At 40.4% G+C, this 24,094-nt stretch overlaps 1 protein-coding gene across 1 annotated transcript; it reads left to right on the top strand.

Annotated features, from left to right (window-relative positions):
• Positions 1-1,026: 1,026 nt before the first annotated feature.
• TNMD (tenomodulin) lies at positions 1,027-22,638 on the top strand. The gene is made up of 7 exons (XM_004022505.6): positions 1,027-1,145; positions 1,317-1,448; positions 11,785-11,925; positions 12,136-12,237; positions 17,363-17,516; positions 19,147-19,316; positions 19,774-22,638. Exons 1-7 carry the CDS (start codon positions 1,098-1,100, stop codon positions 19,981-19,983), a joined length of 957 nt encoding a protein of 318 aa, XP_004022554.1. The 5' UTR covers positions 1,027-1,097; the 3' UTR covers positions 19,984-22,638.
• Positions 22,639-24,094: the final 1,456 nt, after the last annotated feature.

The following is a 24,094-nucleotide window of genomic DNA, read 5'->3' as shown; positions in this document are numbered from 1 at the left end:
TTTTGGACTCTGTGGGAGAGGGCGAGGGTGGGATGATTTGGGAGAATGGCTTTGAAACATGTATAATATCATATGTGAAATGAATCGCCAGTCCAGGTTCGATGCAGGATACTGGATGCTTGGGGCTGGTGCACTGGGATGACCCAGAGGGATGGTACAGGGAGGGAGGAGGGAGGGTGGTTCAGGATGGGGAACATGTGTATACCTGTGGTGGATTCATGTTGATGGTTGGCAATACAATATTGTAAAGTAATTAGCCTCCAATTAAAATAAATTTATATTTTAAAAAGTCAGATTGCAGTTATAAGTATAGATTTAGAAATCATTGGTATGTAAGTTATATTTTAAACTGTAGAAGTGGATGAGATCATCTAAGAAGGGTATATATAGAGTGAGAAGATCATCAGTGATAGAATCATAAGGAATATCAACATTAAGGAACAGACTAAGGAAGAGAATGTAGGGAAAGAAATAATCAGAGAGACAGAATGAAAAGAGAGACAGAGATAACCTGTCATTAACCATTTAAATCTTGTTTTTTAATTATAATTTGTTGACTACATATTGATTTTAGTCCTCAAAGAGCTTTAATATAGAGAAGAAGGCACTATCTTATTCATTTCTGAATCTCCTATAGTAAGCACAGTGCTTGACATTTAATATCCTTGCAACAAATATTTGTTAGATCAAATGGAATTGAAATTAGGTCTCCATTCCTTTCTTTGTTTTGTTTGCTTATTTCTCGAGTATGCAGCATGCATTGCCACTGATATTTTAAGTTCATAGTGAAAAATCATTTCAAAGTGTCCTAGGCTTGGTCCCCTTCCAAACCAACCCCCAAGACAATAGTTTTCATTATAACCTTCTGTCTTTGCCATTCTGGATGGAATTCTGTGCACAGAAGTTATATACATATATGGGTATATCAGTGCAACAAATCACAGCACAGGAGCCCCCTGGGCTCCCTCAGGCTCTGGTATGACATATTTGAGCCATATAAATTCAGCTTCTCCTCTGGCATCTGTTAATCGACTCACTTGCAACTCCACCTCAGCAGTGGTCTAAAGCAGGGAAAGAGTGCTGTGTGCTGAGAGACCATGGCAAAGAATCCTCCAGAGAACTGTGAGGACTGCCACATTCTAAATGTAAGTTTATTCATATTTTTTTCCCTTTTCAGCAAAAGCATGGCTTTACAGAGATATCGTATTGCTATGTGAACATTAAAAAGTGAAATTAAAAGTGACTTTGAATTATGGTTTGCATTTTTAAAGGCTATTGTTTATTTATTTTTTTGGTTCTCTTTGTATTTTGCTTAGGCAGAAGCTTTTAAATCCAAGAAGATATGTAAATTACTTAAGATTTGTGGATTGGTATTTGGTATCCTCGCCTTAACTCTAATTGTCCTGTTTTGGGGGAGTAAGCACTTCTGGCCTGAGACACCCAAAAAAGTAAGTAAATGCACACTATTATCCAAAGTTTCTGTTTTGAGTTTATTGAATTTAATTAGTGGTTGACATGTATATTACTCTGAAAATGAAAATCACTAAGTTTGTTTTGCATTTACTTTTTGGTGATGTGAAAAACTGAACCAAGATTTCGGTTCTCTCTTTTTCTGCCTAATTATTTCAGCAATGGAAAACAAAGTTTTTTCTGTATTTCAGTTAGTAATGATAAGATGTAGAATTATCCATTCTTTTTTAATGCTTGGTTTTAAGGAGTTAAAGTTCCTCCTAGAAGAAAAATTAGTTCCATTCTTTTTTTAATGCTTGATTTTAAGGAGTTAAAGTTCCTCCTAGAAGAAAAATTCTTACTGTAAGAAAAAATAGTTTTCATCTTTCTTTCAATTATCTGGGCAGAAACTGATGGAAAAGTAATTATGCTACCACATAAGAAGAAACCACCAGAAATGGCAGCAAAATATTTTCAGGGATTACGTTTCTGACTTAATGCATCTGCTGTGAGGACAGGCAGCAAACTCCTTTTCAGAAGGAGTAATTCTCATACCTGAGTTCACATTTATTTGTGACTCAAAAAAAAAAAAAAAAACAACTAGAGCTTTTCAGCTTCTCACCACAGGTTAGTGTTCTGTTAGGGTTTAGCCACAGTTGTTGTCCTGGTGAGATAGTAATGCCACAAGGTAGAAAAGTGACACCAAGTCATTAATCGCAGATGTCTCAGAATGCTTCTGATATTAGGCTTAGTGAAACTTGGCAGGCCATTGTAGTTGATATTAGTGTACCTTAGTGTTATTGTCACCCCTGGGCTCATACACAATGAGCAAGTTTAGCTGTGACTCAAAGAAAATCATAGCCCCTTCATGCCAACAATTTCCATTTGAAAGAGAATTAATCAATTTACAAGGTGTAAAGTGTGAAGATGGTTTTCTGGCTTTATCACATTTTTTTCAGGGTGTAGGATGTTGCTATTATTACCACTGTTATTAATTATTTGCTAACAGACATAGGAAGGGAAAGGCACACATCCAGGAGGCAGGATGAAATAATGGGGAAGGGAAGAAGAAAATAATGGTTGTTCTGAACCACTAGGGGGTTCCCCAGTGACTCAGCGATGAAGAATCCACCTGCAATGCAGGAGACACAGAAGGTGCAGGTTTGATCCCTGGGTCAGGAAGATCCCCTGGAGGAGGGCACAGCAACCCACTCCAGTATTCTTGTCTGAAAAATCCCATGGACAGAGGAGCCTGGCAGACTACAGTCCATGGGGGTCACAGAGAATCGGACACAAGTGAAGTGGCTGAGCGTGAACCATTAGGAGCCAAAGGAGTGAGAGGAGCAAAAAGGAAATAATAGGGATTAATAAGGAAGGACACTGGGGTATAGAAAATAGAAAGTCAACTGCAAAGTGAAAAGTGAAAGTGAAAGTCGTTCAGTCATGTCCGACTCTTTGCGACCCCATGGACTATACATTCCACGGAATTCTCCAGGCCAGAATCCTGGAGTGAGTAGCCTTTCCCTCCTCCAGGGGATCTTCCCAACCCAGGGTTTGAACCCAGGTCTCCCACATTACAGGCGGATTCTTTACCAGCTGAGCCAAAAGTCAACTGGACAAGTGTCTTTAAAAAAAAAAAAAATCAGAGAAGTAAGACATAGCAATCTTTGGATTCTTCACCTCTGCTGCCACGCTGACTTTCGTTTAGTCCCAGGGGCTACCTTATCAAGTTTAAACGGGAGAAAGAATAGTGAACTCTCTTTGCTTGTTTTTTTTTTTTTTATACCTTGTTCCAGAAAGGATTTTTTTGCATCATCCATTGCATATAGTTAGCTCTTTCTCTTATCATTCTCACTGTTCTCTGCTTCTCAAATACTTTCTGTTCACGTGTTTTCCTAGAGAAGCCATCTAACGTTGGGACTAGCAAAGTCGGCAAAGCAATTAAGATCAGGAAAGACATAGTAAATAAATAAGAGTGCCAAGATACATTCTGATCCCATTTTGCTATTACATAACTCATTCCCAAGGTGACACGCTCCCCACAAATTGAATCTTGGGTCCTCTTGACAATTACAGATGGGCTAGAGAAGGATTGGGCTTCCCCAGTGCCTCAGAGGTAAAGAATCCGGCTGTAATTGCAGAGATGCAGGAGATACAGTTTCAGTCCCTGGGTCAGGAAGATCCCTTGGAGGAGGGCATGGCAACCCACTCCAGCATTCTTGCCTAAAGAATCCCATGGGCAGAGGAGCCTTGTGGGCTACAGTTCCTAGGGTCTCAAACAGTTGGCCACGACTAAATTGACTGAGCAAAGCACAAGAGGAGACTAAGCCGTTTGCCCTTCATGACCGTAATGTACTTAACTGGGTGTGGTCAGTCACTGGCCCTTCCAGCCAGCAATATGTTTCTGCCTAAATATGGGGCTATATGACTTTTCTGGTTCTATTGTAGCCATTGTAATTGCAAATCTTATTCTGAAAAAGTTTGCACTTTCCTAAACTTACAGTGCTATTTGTCTCAGTGTAATTGTAAATGACTATGTGGGGACCTTGCTTTAATCTAACAAGGTGTCAAGCTCACTAAGAGAGCCCATGGTCACCACTGCTTTTGTATTATATCATCTTTGCTTCTCACTCCAGTTTGCTTTTTAATGCAATCCTGTGATTTCCTCAAAGCAAATGTCAAATCTTGTCACTGTGGGCAAAGACGAGGTAGGGTATGTTACCAAATAAAGTTTATCAAGAACCAAATCTCTCAAGAAGTAATCCATTTGAGTATGTAACTTTTTAGCAAAGGAATTCTTAGAAATGAACACAAAGCAATCTGGTAAAATATAATAAATAGGTGTCTCCTAGGGTAACTTTTTCTGCCGTGAGCAAAAGTTATTTGTCCTCCATTCCAATGGGGAGTTGTGATTTATTGCCTTTGATATTGAAGTCCAGGCCTTGCCCCAGAAGACCAGGTTATGTCCACTGCAAACCGAGGAACCAGTTGGAGACGTGGATGCTCCACTAAGTCCACTACCTTCAATTCCCAGACAAAGAGCCCCAGGGAACATCTAGGTTTCCAATGGCTAGGGCTGCTAATAAGGCTGCCTCAGAGAGGACTTAGTGAATGCTGGGAAGTGAAGAGAAGTCAGACTAGTCTTGGAAGAAGATTTGCAGGGGAAAATGATTCAGGCATCTTGCACAAATTAAAGAGGCTCCCCTTAAGAGTATGGCCTGGCAAGAATCATCAGTTAGCAGACGAAAACCCAGGATCTTCTGGACTTTCCTTTACAAGACTGTGGGACCTATGGAGACTGTGGGGACCTTGGTGGGGAGAACCGGTGATGCTGTTATGCTCATGGATGACAGTGATGTGTTTGGCATCCCAGGACTCCCTCCAAGTTTTTAATGTTTGCTCCTCTAGCCTCCAACCACACCTCATTTTTATTTTGCTTTTTGACATTTGCTTATAATAAAGTGTTTATTTAACATTCCACATCTGGTGTTGACATTTCCATGCCAGTAAGTTCTCCCCTCCTCCTCCCATTACCTCCCACCTTGATGTGGACAAAAGATCCAGATTTTTGATCTGAAATGGGAAGTGAGCTAACACCTCAGGCATGAGCGCATGCACACGTAAAAGAGGAAGGGATGAAAATAAAGTGAAACAAGGAAGACTAACTTTGAGAGAACTGCTGCACTCCCTTACAGGCTACAGATCCCCAACCCACGGCCACATATAGAAGCCGCTTGAGCTGAATGAAAGCCAGTCAATTGAGTTCTATACTCAGCTTTCTTAAACCGAGCAGAGGGCATCTATTCAGTCCCAGAGGTTTCAAGAGGGCATCACAAGGCTCCACTTCCATGCAGTGACTGTCCAGCCATCTTTGAAGCAAATTCCCTAGAGATACATTCTTGCTTAAGGCTCCCTGTATCACACATTGAACTTGAAACAAGGAGAAATCAACTCTCCAGCTAATTCATTCAATATGGAAAAAACAAGGCAGAAAAATCCCAGCTTTTAAACCAACAGTTGATAGATATAGCACAGACCTTGTAGCCTACCCTCCCTCCAATCCTTTGTAGAATGAGGCAGAAGAATAATAAACTAAATAACGAAAGTCTGCCCTTCCTGCCATATATAGGAACGGCCTGGTGATTTTAGGGCTATTTGGAAAGCCTAAGCCCTAAGGCCCACACGACAATCTGCAGATTCCTGGGGATGTCCCCTCAGCTCCTGCATATAAACAGGATGAAATGAGAATGGTTAGGATAGGTGGGCATCTGTCTGCCCTCCCCCTCACCTCAACTGCAGATGACAATTCAAAGAGTTTCACTCAGGACTGCAAACCCAACAGCATTCTAGCCTGAAAATCCTTTGCTCAGAAAAAGCACTTTCCTGATAAGTCAGGATCTGGCTTTTTTGTGCCTATTTCTCTAATACTAGTATTGGCCAGGGACCAACTTTCTTCATTCCCCTTGTAGGCACACGGGGGATACAACTTTCTTCCCTGAGTTCCGTGGGCTTTCCACAGTTTGGTGGGTGGAATGTGGGTCTGGAGAAGCATTTCATCCTCTCACGTGAAAGGTGGAGCTGGAATCTCTTTAGCAGGGGAACGGAATTTTACCAGATGGTGCCATGTCAGCATTTTAAAATTTTATTTTCCTCCCAAACCATGCAAAAGTGAAGTCCACCGTTGTCTAGAAACTGTCTTGGGTCAGCTCTCACTCTGTGTTGTGGAGGGTCCGCATCAGTCACGTAGGTTAGGACTCTGGCTGCTAGGAACACATTTGTATTCAGTCTCCTTATTCTCCCAAGGCAGCATTGCTGGCAAATTACATGGTACCAGCCAGAAAAGCCCTAGGTCTTCAAAGGGAGCTGTCCTCTAGTGGCTAAGAGAGGGGCTGCGGCCACTGTAAGGAAGGAGCTTAGGAATCAACAGGTAGTAGTAGTTCAACGGTTCAGCTTGACCGCTGTCTACCAAATCTGAAGAGTTCATTTTGCCAAACTACTGTATATAAAATAGATTAACAACAAGAACTTACTGTATGCACAGGGATATACTCTATATATTCTCTGTCTTGTATATATATATATTCTATATCTTATAATATTCTATGATGGAAAAGAATGTAAAAAGCGGAATCACGTTCCTGCACACATGAAACTAACACGACCTTGTTAGTTGTAGCTACCAGTCTATCAGTCAGTGGCTCAGTCATTCATGTTCGACTCTTTGCAACCCCATGGATTGTAGCCCACCAGACTCCTCCGTCCATGGAATTTTCCAGGCAAAAATAATGGAGCAGTTTGCGTTTTCCTACTCTAGAGGATAAAATAAACTATACTTCAATGTAAAAAGACAATTAATTTTGTCAACTATTCAACATTGCATCTGGCAAGGGGTGGGAGATAAAGATGGGACCCAAGCCTCCAGAGACATTTGGTGACTTGTCCAAAGTCACACAGCTTGTAAGTGGCAGAGTTGAGGCTAGGACTAGAAACTGATCTAGAGATTTTTTTTCCCACTATTCTTCAGCTGCATTTAAGAATAAGGAGTGGTAAGGGTAGTGGGTAGGAAAATCTTCCAAGTCAGCTTGAATCTCTAGAAGAAAGAAATGTGGGTTTTGTTTTTTTGTGTTTTTGTGTGTGTGTGTGTGGTTTTTTTGTTTTGTTTTGTTTTGTTTTTTTGAAAAAGAGGAATGTCTGTGCTGCCTAGCCAATTTTTTTTTTCAGGGGTGAGAACTGGTGATTGAAGATACAGAAGTCCAACTTTGCATAAGAAACAATGTGTCTGTTCTGTGTTAGTTAAGGAAATACCCAGAGGCCCTTTAATTCCCACAGGCTAGTTCCTGTAATAATATGGCACAATACATTCCCTTCCCTTCCTTCCAGCCTAACATCTGCTAGCCAGCTATTCTGAGCATATATTTCACCTTTGGAGGGTGTACCTCATAAATAGACAGTAAAGAAGGACAGTGGAGAGAACAGCTAGATTAATCACAGGCTTCAAAAAAAAAAAACAAACTTAAGCCAAATGTGCTCAGATACTTTTATAGGACAAGCTAAAGCTACTTGCCCCCAAACAGATTTATTACACTGAGGGCTCAGGCAGCCTCACTCTTTATAAAAAGCTTTTTTTTTTTTTCTTATCTCAGAGATTGTCACAAATGGAGGCCAGAAAGCACAGCAAACTGTGAAAGAAGGATGTTAGGGCTCATTTGCTGCCTGAGTGGAGGATTTAACGGCACTGAGGAAACAATTCCTGGGCAAGGAAGAGAAATGAGTCTGTGTTTTCTCCATGTTTTATCAGTGCAGTCCTCTTATATCCCTCACTCCTTGGACTTCACCACATCTCTCTCTCACTTTACTTCTGAGTCGTATCCCATCCCATTGGTTTACCTGTCCCACTCCAGCGTTCTGGTCCTTGATATTTGAGATCAGCCTTACCTGTGGATGGAGCTGGAGCCCATTTGAGTGGTGCAGGAAAGATGCCCTTAAAATATCTCTTATTCTTGTTGCCATTGTGTTTAAAATCCTCCAGTAATAATTCTTTCCTTTGAGTTAAGTATCAAACTCAATTTTTTAAACAAATGCCCATCACTAATATCTTAGTGTGAGATCATTTGCCAGATAGATTTCTTTGATATAAGGTATCAGAAAAATCACAAAATTCCTAGATGTCTAGACAGGAAACAGAGGAATAGAGGGAAATCAGAGGAGGAGGAAGGGATAGAAAGGCATAAAAGGAACAGGATATAAAAAGTACAGAAAAGGGAAATTAGAAGCACCAAAGATTAACTTGCCCTAATTTGCCAGTTTGGCAGAAGTGTTCTTATCATACTCTGACCCTGCTCTGTCATTCCTGGAATAAAGCTGACTTGGAGGCAGTCTGCAATGAGCTACGAGGAGCCCACTCACACTTCTCTCAGACAAGTCATCCTGTCTCTGCTTTAGTTTACACCCAGAGTGGACAAAATCATTTATTCCTTCATCTCCAAAAAGACCCTTAGCCCCTTAGCCAGTGAGCTTAGTAGAAAGAAAAGTACTTCTAAAGCCAAAGGCATGAGCTCAGTCTTCATGTGGGCCAGTTAAGCAATGTGCTCCATGGGGACTCGGACAAGACAGTACGTCTGGATTTGCTCAAACTCACCCCTAAGCAGTCCAAAGTGGGCCACCAGCATCATCTTCCTAGACAAAGTTTGTTCCAAAAGGACACCTTTGATAATGGAATTCCATTTGAGTGAATATATAGCCCGCACCTCCCACCCGGAATTAACATATAAATGAAGTCATTCTGATCCCACTATCATTATTAACAAAAAGGCAACATGCTGGTTAATAATTACAATCAGAATGGACGCCTCCTCCCCCAACAACAATAACAAAACTCTTTGAAAGAATGCTGAAAATAATCAGGATCTGCTGAGCTTGGCAGTTTCCAATAGTTTTCATCTAGCAAGGTGTCCAAGTGAAGTGCATTGCCAACAGTGCAGGAAAATTCATTCCACAGAAGTACACTGAAATCCTAAATGTCACCAGTATGCTTCCATAGTCTTCTCCCAATGATTGAAAATACAGCCTGTATTTTCTCTTTTGCCCAGGTAGGCAGCGTTCCAACATCCCCTAGTCTCTAACCTCATTTTTCCGTGCAATAATCCATCAGTTGTGCTACTGATGAAACAAACACCCCACCCCACCCCCAGTGACTGGTGGTGTCGACATTTGTCTCAGCAATGGATAGTATTTCTAAAGAAATTCCGCCCTGTTGGGAAATCTGACAAAGCTGAATCTGCATTAGATACCTCTCTCCTCTACTTAGGTCAGGCCCACTGAGAGCTCAATTTGTTGCCATAAGGTAGAAGTTTCTCGGGCTGGCCGCAGAGCTGCAACTTAGAACAAATTTATAACTAGAAGCAAATAACAAGTCTAAGGGAATTTGCTACCTGTCACAAACCAAGTCAGACTTACTGTGTTAACTCTGCAGTTGCTGTAAAGTTCTAAATAGTGTTTTCCTTCCCCTTTTAAAATGATGATATGGGGTGGGAGGTGGGAGGGGTTCATGTTTGGGAACTCATGTACATCCGTGGCGGATTCATGTCAATGTATGGCAAAACCAATATAGTATTGTAAAGTTAAATAAAGTAAAAATAAAAATTAAAAAAAAAATGTTGTCTCTTAAAAGACCTTGCCAATGCTCAAATCTCTTTAGGAAGACAAGAATTTGCCATTGGTGGGAAAAATATATTCAACAAATGTTTCAGCTCTGACCATGTCTAATTTACTGTAAGGCAGCAAAGAGGTCAATATCATTGTTTCTTGCTTTCCTATTCAGTGACTAAATCAACTTTTCACATTTGAGGTAACAGTGCCTCTACAAGCCATTCCAACTTGTTTTTCTACTTGAGGTAAGGAAAATTTGACCAGGTTAATCTAACATTCAGTCACAGACACTGGCAGACATTAAAAAACAACCCAACCCAGTGCAAGCTCTAAAAGACTGCCACTGGGAACAGAATCATTAGAAAGCAACGCTGGCTCTGCGGATGACTTGCTTTTTCAGGCTTTCAGTTTACCAAATGCTTTTCATAAGGAAAAATGAATATGAAGAAACATGATAGCAAAAGGCCTCCTAACAACAAGGATAAGATAGACTTCCACATGGCACCATCAGGGCTGGCCTGGTTTGTGACAGCAAATTCCTTCAAATTTTTCTTATGCTTCTAGCTGTAAACACATCTGGCTCCCCTGGTGGCTCAGCGGTAAAGAATGGGCCTGCAATGCAGGAGACCCAGGTTTGATCCCAGGGTTGGGAAGATCCCCTGGAAAAGGAAACAGCAACCTACTCCAGGATTCGTGCTTAGAGAATTCCATGGACAGAGGAGCCTGGCGGGCTACAGTCCACAGGTTCCCACAGAGTCAGACACGACATAGAAACTGAACAACAACATAACATGTCCTCAGTTATAAGCAATGGGCTTGTTAATAGACTGGGATACTCTATGGGCCTGGGCCTTTTGGTCCTTAGAATGATCTCTTTTAGAGGTTCGCAGAGAGTCTGGGGTTTTGTTTCAACCATTCAGGGGTAACCTGATATTTAGCTTTTCCAAGGAGCTCTTCTTGGAAGATACCATATTACATAGTGCGTATTACAATTCATGGTTATTAAATTCTATATGCAGGAGAACCTAAAGACTTAAAGTCAGCTGAATCGAGTTTGGAAAAGAGAATTCAGTAATAAACTGAATCGATTTTGTTAGCCCATAACAGAGAAGGTTAGGGGAAGGCAGTAAATCTTTCCTGGAGTTTAAAGGACAAAAAGAAGCAGTTGAGGTCGGGGTAAGACTTTTACTTAATATTCGCCAAAGACAATGGTCTTCAGTGTTTAAAGAGGACATATCCAAGACTGGTAAGGCAATATTAAAGCTCTGGGTAGATAAGGAGATAAAGAGCAATACCTAAGCATTCTAAATCTGTTCAAATCTCTTTCTCAGCCCTACTGAATTTCACAGGAAGAAAGTGGGTGACCCTTGAGTACTTAGAAAGGGAAGTGGCAGTTCAAAGAAGCAGTAGAGGTTTTTGGTGGTTCCTCTTCTTACCATAACGGAAAAGCACCTTATAGACTGCTTTGCAAAATATCATTTGCTATTTAGTCAAGGGTGCCAAGAAAAACTGTTGGAATTCTTAGTAATTAGTTCAACAACTTGGCTTGAATACAAAATACTAATTCTCAAGGGATCCCCGTATCAGCTCTAGTGCCAAAAAACACCTCACTTTAATCTCAAGTCTCAGAGAATTCCCAACAGCAAGCTGCTGAAACAACACCTCTCTACAAAGGCTCTGGAAAAAGAAGGTGCCCCAGATATTACCCAATTAAAGTGTCTTATGAACGAACATGCTTCCCTAGTGGCTCAGTGGTGAGGAATCTGCCTGCAATGCAGGAGACGATTCCTGGATGGGGAAGATCCCCTGGAGGAGGAAATGACCACCCACTCCAGTATCGTTGCCTGGAGAATCCCATTGACAGAAGAGACTGGCAGGCTACCGTCCATGGGATCACAAGAATCGGACACAACTTAGCTACTAAACCACCACCACCGTGAACAGATATCTCTGTGTGTGTGCTAAGTTGCTTCAGTTGTGTCCGATTCCTTGTGACCCTGTCTGTGGGCTGCAGCCTGCCACGTTCCTCTGTCCATGGGATTCTCCAGGCAAGAATTCTGGAGTGAGTAGCCATTCACTCCTCCAGGGGATCTTCCTGACCCAGGGATCAAACCCAAGTTTCTTACATCTACCTGCACTGGTGGTCATACTGAGTATTTTACAGCTTGTTTTCCTTTGTTCTCCCAGACATATGACATGGAGCACACTTTCTACAGCAATGGAGAGAAGAAGAAGATTTACATGGAAATTGATCCCATTACCAGAACTGAAATATTCAGAAGTGGAAATGGCACTGATGAAACATTGGAAGTACATGACTTTAAAAATGTAAGTTGGATGTTTTCCCCCTAAGGCTTCCCACTTAAAATATTAGAACACTTGAGTCAAGTTAAAAATAGCCTGTAGCCTCCATTTAATATAAGAGAATGCTTTCCTTTTGAATTAAAATTTTGCCAGCCTGGGGCCCTGACAAATCATGACACTCATTAATTGTGGCTATTTCAGGAAGTTTTCTTATTTTTTGTGTCTGTTTTATAGGGATACACTGGCATTTACTTTGTAGGTCTTCAAAAATGCTTCATCAAGTCTCAGATTAAAGTGATTCCTGAATTTTCTGAACCAGAGGAAGAAATAGATGAGGTATGTAAGAATAATAGTAGTAGCAAAAGCCATAATTTGTTGGGGAATAATTATGTGTCAGACTTTGTACTAAATGTTTTACTCATTTGATTCTCACAATGATGCTATAGACAGGTACTATTATTGTCCCCATTTTCAGATGTGAACCAAAAAGTAACTTGCCCAGTGTTACACAGTTAGAGAAGAGCAGATTGGGATCTTGAACTCAGACCTTTCAAAAACTAAAGTATATGCTTTTAGGTCCAACATTGTACTTTTCTTTTTTTTTTTAGTTTTAGTTTTTTTTTTAACTTTTTATTTTATATTGTAGTACAGTTGATTAACAGTGTTGTATAGTTTCAGGTGTACAACAAAGTGATTCAGTTATATATATATATATACATATACCTATTCTTTTTCAAATTATTTTCACAATTAGGTTGTTACAGAATATTGAGCAGAGTTCCTTGTGCTATTAGAGTAAGTTCTTGTTGGTTTTCCATTTTAAATATAGCGGTGTGTACATGGCAGTCCCAAACTCCTTAACTGTTCCTTGCCCCCTGGTAAACATAAATTCATTCTCTGAGTCTGAATCGGTTTCTATGTTGAAAAGCAGTTTTTTTTTTAATCATTTTTTTCGATTCCTCATGTAAGTGATGCCATGATATTTCTCTTTCTCTGTTTGATTTACTTCACTCAGTAAATGCTCCAGGTCCATCCATGTGGCTGCAAATGGCATTATTTCATATTTAATGACTGAATAATATTCCACTGTATATGTGTACCACATTTTCTCCATCCACTCACCTGTCAATGGACATTTAGGTCGCTTCCATGTCTTGGCTATTGTAAATAGTGCTGCTATGAACATAAGGGTGTATACTCTTATATATCTTATAACAACTTTTATATATATATATATATAGCTGAATCACCTTGCTGTACACCTGAAACTAACACAACATTGGAAATCAACTATCCTTCAATAAAAATTAAAAATTAGCTTAAGGATCGCAGCCATTAACATGGCTTGTGTACATTTGCTTCCAAACCAAAGATTTCTGGTAAGAGTGGTGAAGCTAGAAGAACAAAATCAATCCTGCCAAATCAAAAGCCCCAAGGCCACTTGGGATCCTTGCTGCTATTGTCAAACTTTGACATTCACTAATTCTAAAGATTTTAATTCAACACTACTATATACAAAATAGATACCAACAAGGATATACTGTATAGCACCTAGCACTCTTCTGAGTATTATATGGCAGCCTGAATGGGAAGGAAGTTTGGGGGAGAAGGGATACATGTCTATATGTGGCCGAGTCCCTTCACTGTTCACCTAAAACTATTACAGCACTGTTAATCAACTATAACCCAATGCAAAATATAAAAGTTTTAAATAAGAAATAAAGATTTCAGTTCAACATTACCATATATAAAATAGATAACCAACAAAGACCAACTGCACAGCACAGAGAGCTATACTCAATATCTTGTAATAACTTAAATATCTAGCTGAGTCACTTTACTGTACACCTGACAGTAATACAACATTGTAAATCATCTATATTGCTATTGCTGGTGCACTCAGTCATGTCCAACTCTCTGTGACCGCATGGACAGTAGCCTGCTAAGCTCCTCTGTCCATGGGATTTCCCAGGCAAAAATACTGGAGAGGGTTGCCATTTCCTTCTCCGGAGGATCTTCCTGACCCAGGGACTGAACCCACATCTCTTGTGTCTCCTGTATTGGCAGGTAGGTTCTTTATGATTAACCACCAGGGAAGCACAAAGTCAACTATACTTCAATAAAAAAAATTAAAATTAAGGGACTTGCCTGGTGGCTCAGATGGTAAAGAATCTGCCTGCAATGTGGGAATCCCAGGTTCCATCCCTGGGTTGGGAAGATCCCCTGGAGTAGGAAATGGCAACCCACTCCAGTATTCTTGCCTGAAGAATTTCGTGGACTGAGGAGTCTGGCAGGCTACAGTCCATGGAGTTGCAAAGAGAGGGACATGACTGAGCGGCTAACACTAGTGATCTAGTGGCTAAGGCTCCACGCTCCCAATTCAAGGGGCCTGAGTTCCAGCCTTGGTCAGGCAGCTAGATCCCCCAGCACAGCCAGGTAAATAAATATTTTTAAAAATTAAAAAATATTTCATATGCTGGGCTGCTAATGGAATAATCTACCCTTAATATCACTAAGAAAATAAAAAGCAAAGAAGGTGAGAAGTACAGTGTCATACAAATTCTCTGAAAGCACACCCCTAGGTCAGGGTAAGATAACCTAGGGCATCAGGGCAACAGCTTAGTGGCCCTTGTAGGCCTAGTGGGAGATGGAGGATTATTACTTAAACTACAGCCATCAATAAAGCCCAGGAGACTCTTCATTTTCCCATGATATCCTGACAATAATTATGGTATGTTGCCGTCAGTGGAGGAAGGAGTGGAACCTTAGCTAAGGATGTATTGTGACTGTAGCCAGAAGAAACAAATGGGTTGGGTTGGTTTTCTTAGTGCTTAACTGGAAAACCTAAAATGAAATTATGCCAATAACACAGAGAGCACTCTATATACTATAAATACCTCTTTCTTTTTCTTCTCTCTCGCCTAGGTTCTTTTACATTTTTCTCTTGCCCAACTCTCTCCATCTTAATTCTCATCTACCCATTTACCTTTTTCTTTTACTCTTCTTATTATTTTGGGGGATGAGGTGGTATGGAGATCATTTTTACTTTCCATTATCCAAGTCTCATGGCTGCCACTGGCTCCCACAGACATGCTATTAGTCTCCTTTTGTCCAGAGAAGTTATAGACTCTGGTTCCTAGAATTTCTAAGAAAAGGATTTCCCCCAAAGACAATGCTCTGCTCCCAAGGTCTATGGCAAGTGAAAAGTTTGGGATTTTTTTTAAAAATAAGCCTAATTTGGATGCTTCCCTAGTGGCTTAGATGGTAAAGAGTCTGCCTGCAATGCAAGACACGCAGGTTCAATCCCTGGGTCGGGAGGATCCCCTGGAGAAGGGGATGGCAACCCACTCCAGTATTCTTGCCTGGAAAATCCCATGGACAGAGGATCCTGGTGCACCCTAACTCATGAGGTTACAAAAAGTCAGACATGACTGAGTTAATAACACACACTCAATTTGGATGCATCTGAGGAACAGAGCAACTTAGATGAAAGGAGAATGAATAAGATAAAAAGCTATTATATCCAATATCACATGCTGCTTTTTACAGAAAATAATGTAAGCCTTTGAGTTGGGCCAGCCAACAATGACATTCCATACTGACATGACAAGATTTCTCTTCTGAAAAAGTTAAAGGCAGGGGCTTCCCTGGTGTCCAGTGGTTAAGACTCTGCACTTCCACTGAAGGGGCATGGGTTCAATCCCTAGTCAGGGAACCAAGTTTCCACATGTGATGCTGCCCCCATAAAGGTTAAAGGTAAAGGTCCCTAATGTCTAATTTTGGTCATAATTTATTTTTCAGTTAATTCTGCCAGATTGTCTAAATAACATTAAGTATTCATTTCATGATAGTGAAATTGCTTTATCTTCAAGAAAATTCTATTTTTTATACTCAAGCTACAGATTTTTTTCTGAGACAAATTTGTAGTCCTGAATGACAAAAACCCTTTATTCTGTACTTCCCTCACCATTGTATGCATAGTTTGTACATGTTAAATATGCAGAACAGTTATATAAATAGCCCTGATTTTGCTATCAAAGCTAGTCAGTGTACCAACCTCATTCTATACAGTCCCTTTCAGTGCATACCAAGGTCTTTACAGACTCCAGGGCAAAGGAGCTAAGATGAAGAGTTTTAAATGACTAGGAGAAAAAATTACACATAGCCATATTTCAAAGAATAAAAACAGTGAAACCATAAAACTAGAGAGAAACAAAAGAGAAAGGGAAAAGCCTAATTCAGCGTACAGGGTAAAGTGTCAAGGCCCAAGAGACAAATGATTAGGAGATAAGTATACTGGACTTCCCTGGTGGTGCAGTGTCTAAGACTGCACACTCTCAATGCGGGGGCATGAGTTCGATCCCTGGTCAGGGAACTAGATCCCGCATGTTGCAACTAACAGTTTGCATGCCTCAAAGATCAAAGATCTCATGTGCCATAACTAAGATCTGATGCAGCCAAATAAGTAAATTTTTTAAAAATATATGTTTTAAAAGAGCTAGGTATACAAGACAACTACTTCCAACATGATAAACAGAAAAGAAGGTAGTGTTCTTGACAAAAAAAAAATTGCCTAAATAAAAACCATTCTGTCAGACAAACTCCAAGCATCTAGAATGAAAAGAGTAAAACAGTAGTAAGGGCCTTGTAGTCACAAGTTAGAGACTTGACTTCGAAACAAACAAAAAATAAAGACATGTTTGGTACTATATACCTTTAACAGGCAATCTTGAAAACCAAAATATTAGGTCCTGGTACTACTTAACTGATTTCACCAATTTGGATTATAGGAGTGTTTTTCAGCTTGTGATCAAATTCAACTTGCAATCCTAGTCATAAGCCTAAAATAAGGCAGGCACTCACAACATCCAAGGGGTTCCTCCATGGGTCAACAGGTAAAGAATCTGCCTGCAATGCAAGCAACATAGGACATGCAGGTTCAGTCCCTGGATCAGGAAGATTCCCTGGAGGAAGGCATGGCAACCCGCTCCAGAATTCCGGCCTGAAGAATCCCATGACAGACGAGCCTGGTGGGCTACAGTCCATGTGGTCACAAAGAGTTAGACACAACCCAAGTGACTGAGCATGCACACACAACACGCATTTAAAAGAACACAAACATAAGTCACTCAGGGTTCCAGAAGGCCAAATTAAAACATACTTGGCCCAGTGAGAGACCCAGAAAATGACGGACAGCCTTCCTGACTTTAAGAGAAATTGAGCAGAGAAGGCTGCTGTTTCAGTGAGCAGACTTACTGTTAGAAGGGAGAAGGAGGAACCAATTGCTAACTCTCCCAAAGGCACCTACTGTATGCGTGGCAGAGAGCTACTTCACCGGAAGCTCTGGGACTATAATTATTAGTCAGATTTGAAATATGGTGTTTTCCAGTATCCCATAATTTCTCACTCACTTTATTAATTTCTCTGTCTATCCCCACCCTAAACAACTGTCTTCTCTCAGAATGAAGAAATTACCACAACTTTCTTTGAACAGTCAGTGATTTGGGTCCCAGCAGAAAAACCTATTGAAAACCGAGACTTTCTTAAAAATTCCAAAATTCTGGAGATTTGTGATAATGTGACCATGTATTGGATCAATCCCACTCTAATAGCAGGTATGGCTTTCCCCTCCTCCTCTTCCTCCTCCTCCTCTTCATCCTCTGCTTTCCAAAGTCAGTAACAGGTTAATGTTACCAGCATTCAGAGACTACATTTCTAGGAAAACAAATGATAAGCTTGTATTTTCTTAGATGAAACTGTGTATGCTGACAGCCAGTGAGGAGGAGATTTTTCACAGCCAAGTTATAAATCAGATAAATTAATGCTGACAGGCTATTAAATATCCCATCAAAGGTAACGCCACCCCAATGTGAGTAGTGATAGCAAAAAGCTAATCTGTCTCTCTTTGTACATCTATATTCATTGCAGTCGGGCTACCAAACTATGGCTCAAACCACTGTGTGCCCAATCCAAGAACAGAGGAGAGAAGAGCCAAAGTAATGCCCTATTGTCTCAGGAAGGATTTTCTATGTCAAATGGTGGCATTCTCCTCAGAAGAAAGGACAGTCACTGCAATCCCAATTTCTTTGTGACTATTTTAGGAATCAGTATAAAAGCAATTGGATGCTAAAGGTAGAGTTAAAGACTCCAGATCTCAATTTCCAGTCAGCCCACAGACAGGGCAAATGTTCCTGGACATCTTATTCTGCTTAACTAGCATAGAATTTGGCCTCCCTCATTCTGGACAGCATAGATTACTATATTGCCCAAGAGAGAAGGATCTAATCAATGCAGGCATCTATTGGCACTATTTGGCCTTAAAAAAAAAAAAAAAAGCAATTGTGGTTTCCTGGATTGGATACTACAACTTCTGCTTCAACATCCTTCTCCTAAATGACGTTAGTGGAGATAATGATGAAATTTGAGTAAAGTTTGTAGTTTAGTTAATTTTATTGTACCTATAAAGGGCTTCCCTGGTGGCTCAGTGGTAAAGAATCTGCCTGCCAATGCCTGCAATACCAGAGACATGGGTTCAATCCCTGGGTCAGGAAGATCCCCTGGAGAAGGGCATGGCAACCCACCCCAGTATTCTTGCTTGGGAAATCCCATGGACAGAGGAGCCCGGTGGGCTACAGTCCATGGGATCACGAAGAGTCAGACATGATTTAGTGACTAAACAACAACACATTGTACCAATGCTAATTTCTTAGTTTTGCTCATTGTACTGTGGTTATATAAAATGTTAACCTTAGGGGAAATTGGGTGAAAAGATATACAGATACTCTGTACCACCTTAGCAACTCTTCTATAAATCTAAGATAATTTGTAAATACAAAGTTTAATTTAAAAAAAAAAAACATTTAACACAGAAAAGAGAAGGGATGGGGAAGGAGGACAGAGGACACTATATCAAATCAGGCAACCAAAAATATTTACCGAGCACCGACCTTGAGTAAAATCATTGTGGGAGACACCAAAGTCTCCTGCCCTCAATTTTTAATTTAACATGCTAATAAGGCAAAACAGTAAGTGTTTGATGCTAAATGAGCAAAGGTGTCTGTGTACACAGGAATGGTCAGATCTCTTTTGGAAGACCTCCTTAAAATGTCAGCTCCAGAACCCTGGAAAAGTGGTTCATGCATACCTAAATGAGGACAGTGAGAAGACACAATTAAAATCTCTATCCCCCAATGCGAGTCCCCCAAGCAAAGCAGTTGCATCACAACTTTGTGCGTATTACCTTAGTTTCAGAGTTACAAGACTTTGAGGAGGATGGTGAAGACCTTCACTTTCCTACCAGTGAAAAAAAAGGCATTGAACAAAACGAGCAGTGGGTGGTCCCTCAAGTGAAGGTGGAGAAGACCCGTCACACCAGACAAGCAGCAAGTGAGGAAGAACTCCCAATCAATGACTATGTGAGTTCTGTGCACAATATTCTTGTTTAGAGGAAAAACAAAGAGCCTTCACAAATCTCACTACTTCTCAGATCAAAGTCACTGAAAGGAGAATGGTCATTGTTTTAACAATGATAAAATAAAAGTTAAGAAACTTGGAATACCTAAAAGGCTCATTCGAAATCAATCTTGTCAATATTTCATGATAAATGATAATGGAAAGGAATATGAAAAAGAATATATATAAATACATGTATAATTGAATCATTGTAAATCAACTCTATTTCAATAAAATTAAGTTTTTTTAAAAAATTTAAATTAAGAAAACCAAAATCAATCTTGATCTAGTCCATTGATATATCTCCAAGATCAGGCTCAGGAACTTAATTACTCAACAGGCCCCAACTCCTATAGTTTCATATTCCTCCCCTGCTTGGTGGACCTCTTCCCCTCCAACACTGGTTTCTTCTTCTTTCAGACTGAAAATGGAATAGAATTCGACTCCATGTTGGATGAGAGAGGTTACTGTTGTATTTACTGCCGTCGAGGCAACCGCTACTGTCGCCGCGTCTGTGAACCTTTACTAGGTTACTACCCGTATCCATATTGCTACCAAGGAGGGCGGGTTATCTGTCGTGTCATCATGCCTTGCAACTGGTGGGTGGCCCGCATGCTAGGGAGGGTTTAATAGCAAGTCTGAGCTGGAGTGCTTAAATTTCTGGCAGCCAACATATAACAAATGCATGCTATTCAATGAATTTCTGCCTATGAGGCATTTGGCTCCTGGTAGCCAATACTCCGGAATTGCTTGTAGGTAATTCTTCTCTTCATGTTCTAATAAATTTCTACATCATCATCAATGGCCTGATTGCTGCTGAACACACTGGGTAAGTGTTTGCTAAGAATATTTCCTGCAACTGAATGGAGCAGATCTGCCTCACGTGGAGGATGATGAAAACTTGCATTTCATCAGGTTTGGGGTGTAGGAAAGGGCAAAGCATAAAGATTCTCAAATATTGTATTTTACTGGGCTGCAATGAGAAAGTGGAAATAGGGGCTGATGATAAAATGGCCCCATAACTGATGCCTCAAACCATGTCCTTTTGTGCATATCCCAGTGTTTCATTATCTGAGGGACCTATTGTGGACTTAGTTAAGCATCTCTTAAGCCACTGGACAGGCAGGGAGACACAGCAGGCCAACACTAAAATATTCCAAGTGCTCAGACTCAGCAAAGGAGAAAGCTAACCTAGCAAAAATGGTCCCAGGCTCTCTTCCTGTGAATAAGCACTCAATTTTGGACAAATTCAACACTTTATATCTTTCAGTGTCTGGTTACATAACTTTCCAAGGCAATAAGCCTGGAAAATGGGGACCCATAAATATCATTCACAGAAACAGGCATTATAGGACATTACTGAGGTGAGGAGTCCAATAGAATGCTGTTTTCCTCCAAAACCACAAGAAACCAGCAGTATGGCACGTTCTTAAAAGAGGGGTAAGGCCTAATTTCTTATCATCTGATACTCTGCTTGGGAATGGGGAAAGGGGCAAAATGGAGAGAAGTGGTTAGAGGGTCATGGTAAACTTGGAGTCCCAGCCATTTCTAGTTTCAAAATTCCTGTTCTGCTCATCCGTCACCCCTTCCAGTTTCACTGGAGGTAGTCCTTTCACTGTGTGTGTGCTCAGCTGTGTCCAACTCTGCAACTCTATGGACTGTGGCCCTCCAGGCTCCTCTGTCCACCGGATTTTCCAGGCCAGAATGCTGCAGTTTTTTGCCATGCCCTCCTCCAGGGGATCTTCTCAAATCAGGGATAGAACCCCCGTCTCCTGCATCTCCTGCATTGGCAGGTGGGTTCTTTACCACTAGCGCCCCCTGGGAAGCCCATAGTGCCATCACTGCTGAACTTCAAAGTTATTGTGTCATGAAATACCTGTCTGGCACTTTCTATTTTAAAAGAGTAAAATCTTCATCTGGATGCTTGTGAGCCAGCAGTCATTTTCCCCCCTTTAACAGCTGAGGAAGCACATAGAAGCAGATTTGCCCAAGGTTGAGTTAAGATTAATCAGTCATTAGTTCATAATTAGCATACATGCCATACTTAGATTACCAATTTTCACAGGATGAGAGCATAGTAAAACAGATCTGACAATGCAACATCACTAAAAATATTTTACTGTTTTATTAATGATTTAGAAGTCATCTGAGAATTCTGGAATACTTCAATTATCATAGCAGGCATTAATTTGTAGTTGAAATAGAAAAATATAAAAGATATAAGATTAATCTGAGGTTGTATGGACTTTACAATGTTGTCTATTATTTTTAATAAAACGTTATTTTTAAGATTGACCAATAATTTTAAATTCCTAAGATGTTCTATTCAATGCAATCTACATTATATATACACACATACACTATGTTCTGTGGGGGATACAAATGAAGTAGAAGGCATACTTCTTATTGTCCAAGAAAAATAAGACATGCCAAATATACAAGCCCATATACAGAAACTTATACACAACTAGCTACAGTTGTATATGACATGCTAAATGTGTGTGCAGACACACACACACACACAAAAGAAGTGCTGGAGAGGGTGTGGAAAAAAGGGAACCCTCTTACACTGTTGGTGGGAATCCAAACTGGTACAGCCACTATGGAGAACAGTGTGAAGAGTCTTTAAAAAACATGCACACCGAGGAAACCAGAATTGAAAGAGACACGTGTACCCCAGTGTCCATCGCAGCACTGTTTATAATAGCCAGGACATGGAAGCAACCTAGATGTCCATCAGCAGATGAATGGATAAGAAAGCTGTGGTACATATACACAATGGAGTATTAGCCATTAAAAAGAATACATTTGAATCAGCTATAATGAGGTGGATGAAACTGGAGCCTATTATACAGAGTGAAGCAAGCCAGAAAGAAAAACACCAATACAGTATACTAACGGATATATATGGAATTTAGAAAGATGGTAACAATAACCCTGTATGTGAGACAGCAAAAGAGACATAGATGTATAGACCAGTATTTTGGACTCTGTAGGAGAAGGCAAGGGTGGGATGATTTGAGAGGGTAGCATTGAAAATTGTATATTATCATATGTGGAGCAGATTGCCAGTTCAGGCTTAATGCATGAGACAGGGTGCTCAGGGCTGGTGTACTAGGATGACCCTGGGGGATGGGATGGGATGGGGAGGGAGGTGGGAGGGAGGTTCTGGATGGGGAACACATGTGCTTCCATGGCGGATTCATGTCGATGTATGGCAAAAACCACTACAATATTGTAAAGTAATTAGCCTCATATTAAAATAAATTAATTAATTTTTAAAAAGAAGTTTTCATATCATATGTGAGACCTAAGTGTTCCTACTCACATTATTTTAATTCAGGAAGCATTTCTTGTTCAAATGCAATACCTAGACTTCGTATGTTTCATACTGAGAAAATGTGGATCCCCTTAATGAAGCAGATCAAGAATTTCAAAGGAAAATACAAGGACATGCTGGAAAAAAGCATGTCCAAATCATCTCATACTTAGGAAAAAACAAACCAAAACAGCAAACAGACCCAAATACATAAGTCTACCTCTCACATAGGCCTAAGTCATATTAAACAGGAAGAAAGTATGGTATCACTCTCCTATCATAGATTTTTGCCCCTTGTTCAAGGCATGCATACAGTGGGGGTAACAAATAGATTCAAGGGATTGGATCTGGTAGACAGAGGGCCTGAAGAACTATGAACAGAGGTTTGTAACACTGTATAGGAAGTGGTGACCAAAACCTTCCCCAAGAAAAAGAAATGCAAGAAAGCAAAATGGTTGTCTGAGTAGACATTACAAATAGCTTAGAAAAGAAGAGAAGCGAAAGGCAAAGGAGAAAGGGAAAGATACACCCATCTGAATGCAGAGTTCCAGAGAATAGCAAGGAGAGATAAGACAACCTTCTTACATGAACAACACGAAGAATGGGAAAGGCTAGAGATCTCTTTTTTAAAAATTAGAGATATCAAGGGAACACTTCATGCAAAGATGGGCACAATAAAGGGCAGAAACAGCAAGGATCTAACAGAAGCAGAAGATATTAAGAAGAGGTGGCAGGAATACACAGAACTACACAAAAAAAGACTTAATGACCCAGATAACCATGATGGTGTGGTCACTCACCTAGAGCTGGACATCCTGGAATGTGAAGTCAAGTTAGCCTGAGGAAGCATTCCTACGAACAAATCTAGTGGAAGTGATGGAACTCCAGTTGACCCACTTAAAATCTTAAAAGATGATGCTGTTATAGTGCTGCACTCAATATGCCAGCAAATTCGGAAAACTGAGCGATGACCACAGGACTGGAAAAGGTCAATTTTCATTCCAATCTCAAAGAAAGGCAAAGCCAAAGAATGTTCAAAACACTGTCCAGTTGTACTCATTTCACATGCTAGCAAGGTAATCCTCAAAATCCTTTAAGCTAGGCTTCAACAGTACATGAACCAAGAATTTACAGATATACAAACTGTATTTAGAGAAGGCAGAGGAACCAGAGATCGAATTGTCAACATCTGTTGGATCATAGAGAAAACAAGTGAATTTAAAAAGCAAAACAAACAACAAAAAAAACTACTTCTGCTTCATTGACTATGCCAAAGGCACTGACTGTGTGGATCACAGCAAACTGTGAAAAGTTTTTAAAGAGGTGGGATTATCAGACCACCTTCTCTGCTTCCTGAGAAACCCGTATGCAGGTCAAGAAGCAACAGTTAGAACTAGACATGGAACAATGGACTAGTTCAGT

This window comes from Ovis aries, chromosome X (assembly GCF_016772045.2).
Source record: "Ovis aries strain OAR_USU_Benz2616 breed Rambouillet chromosome X, ARS-UI_Ramb_v3.0, whole genome shotgun sequence".
NCBI classification, from domain to species: Eukaryota; Metazoa; Chordata; class Mammalia; order Artiodactyla; family Bovidae; genus Ovis; species Ovis aries.
This window is presented reverse-complemented; position numbering and strand designations above follow the sequence as displayed.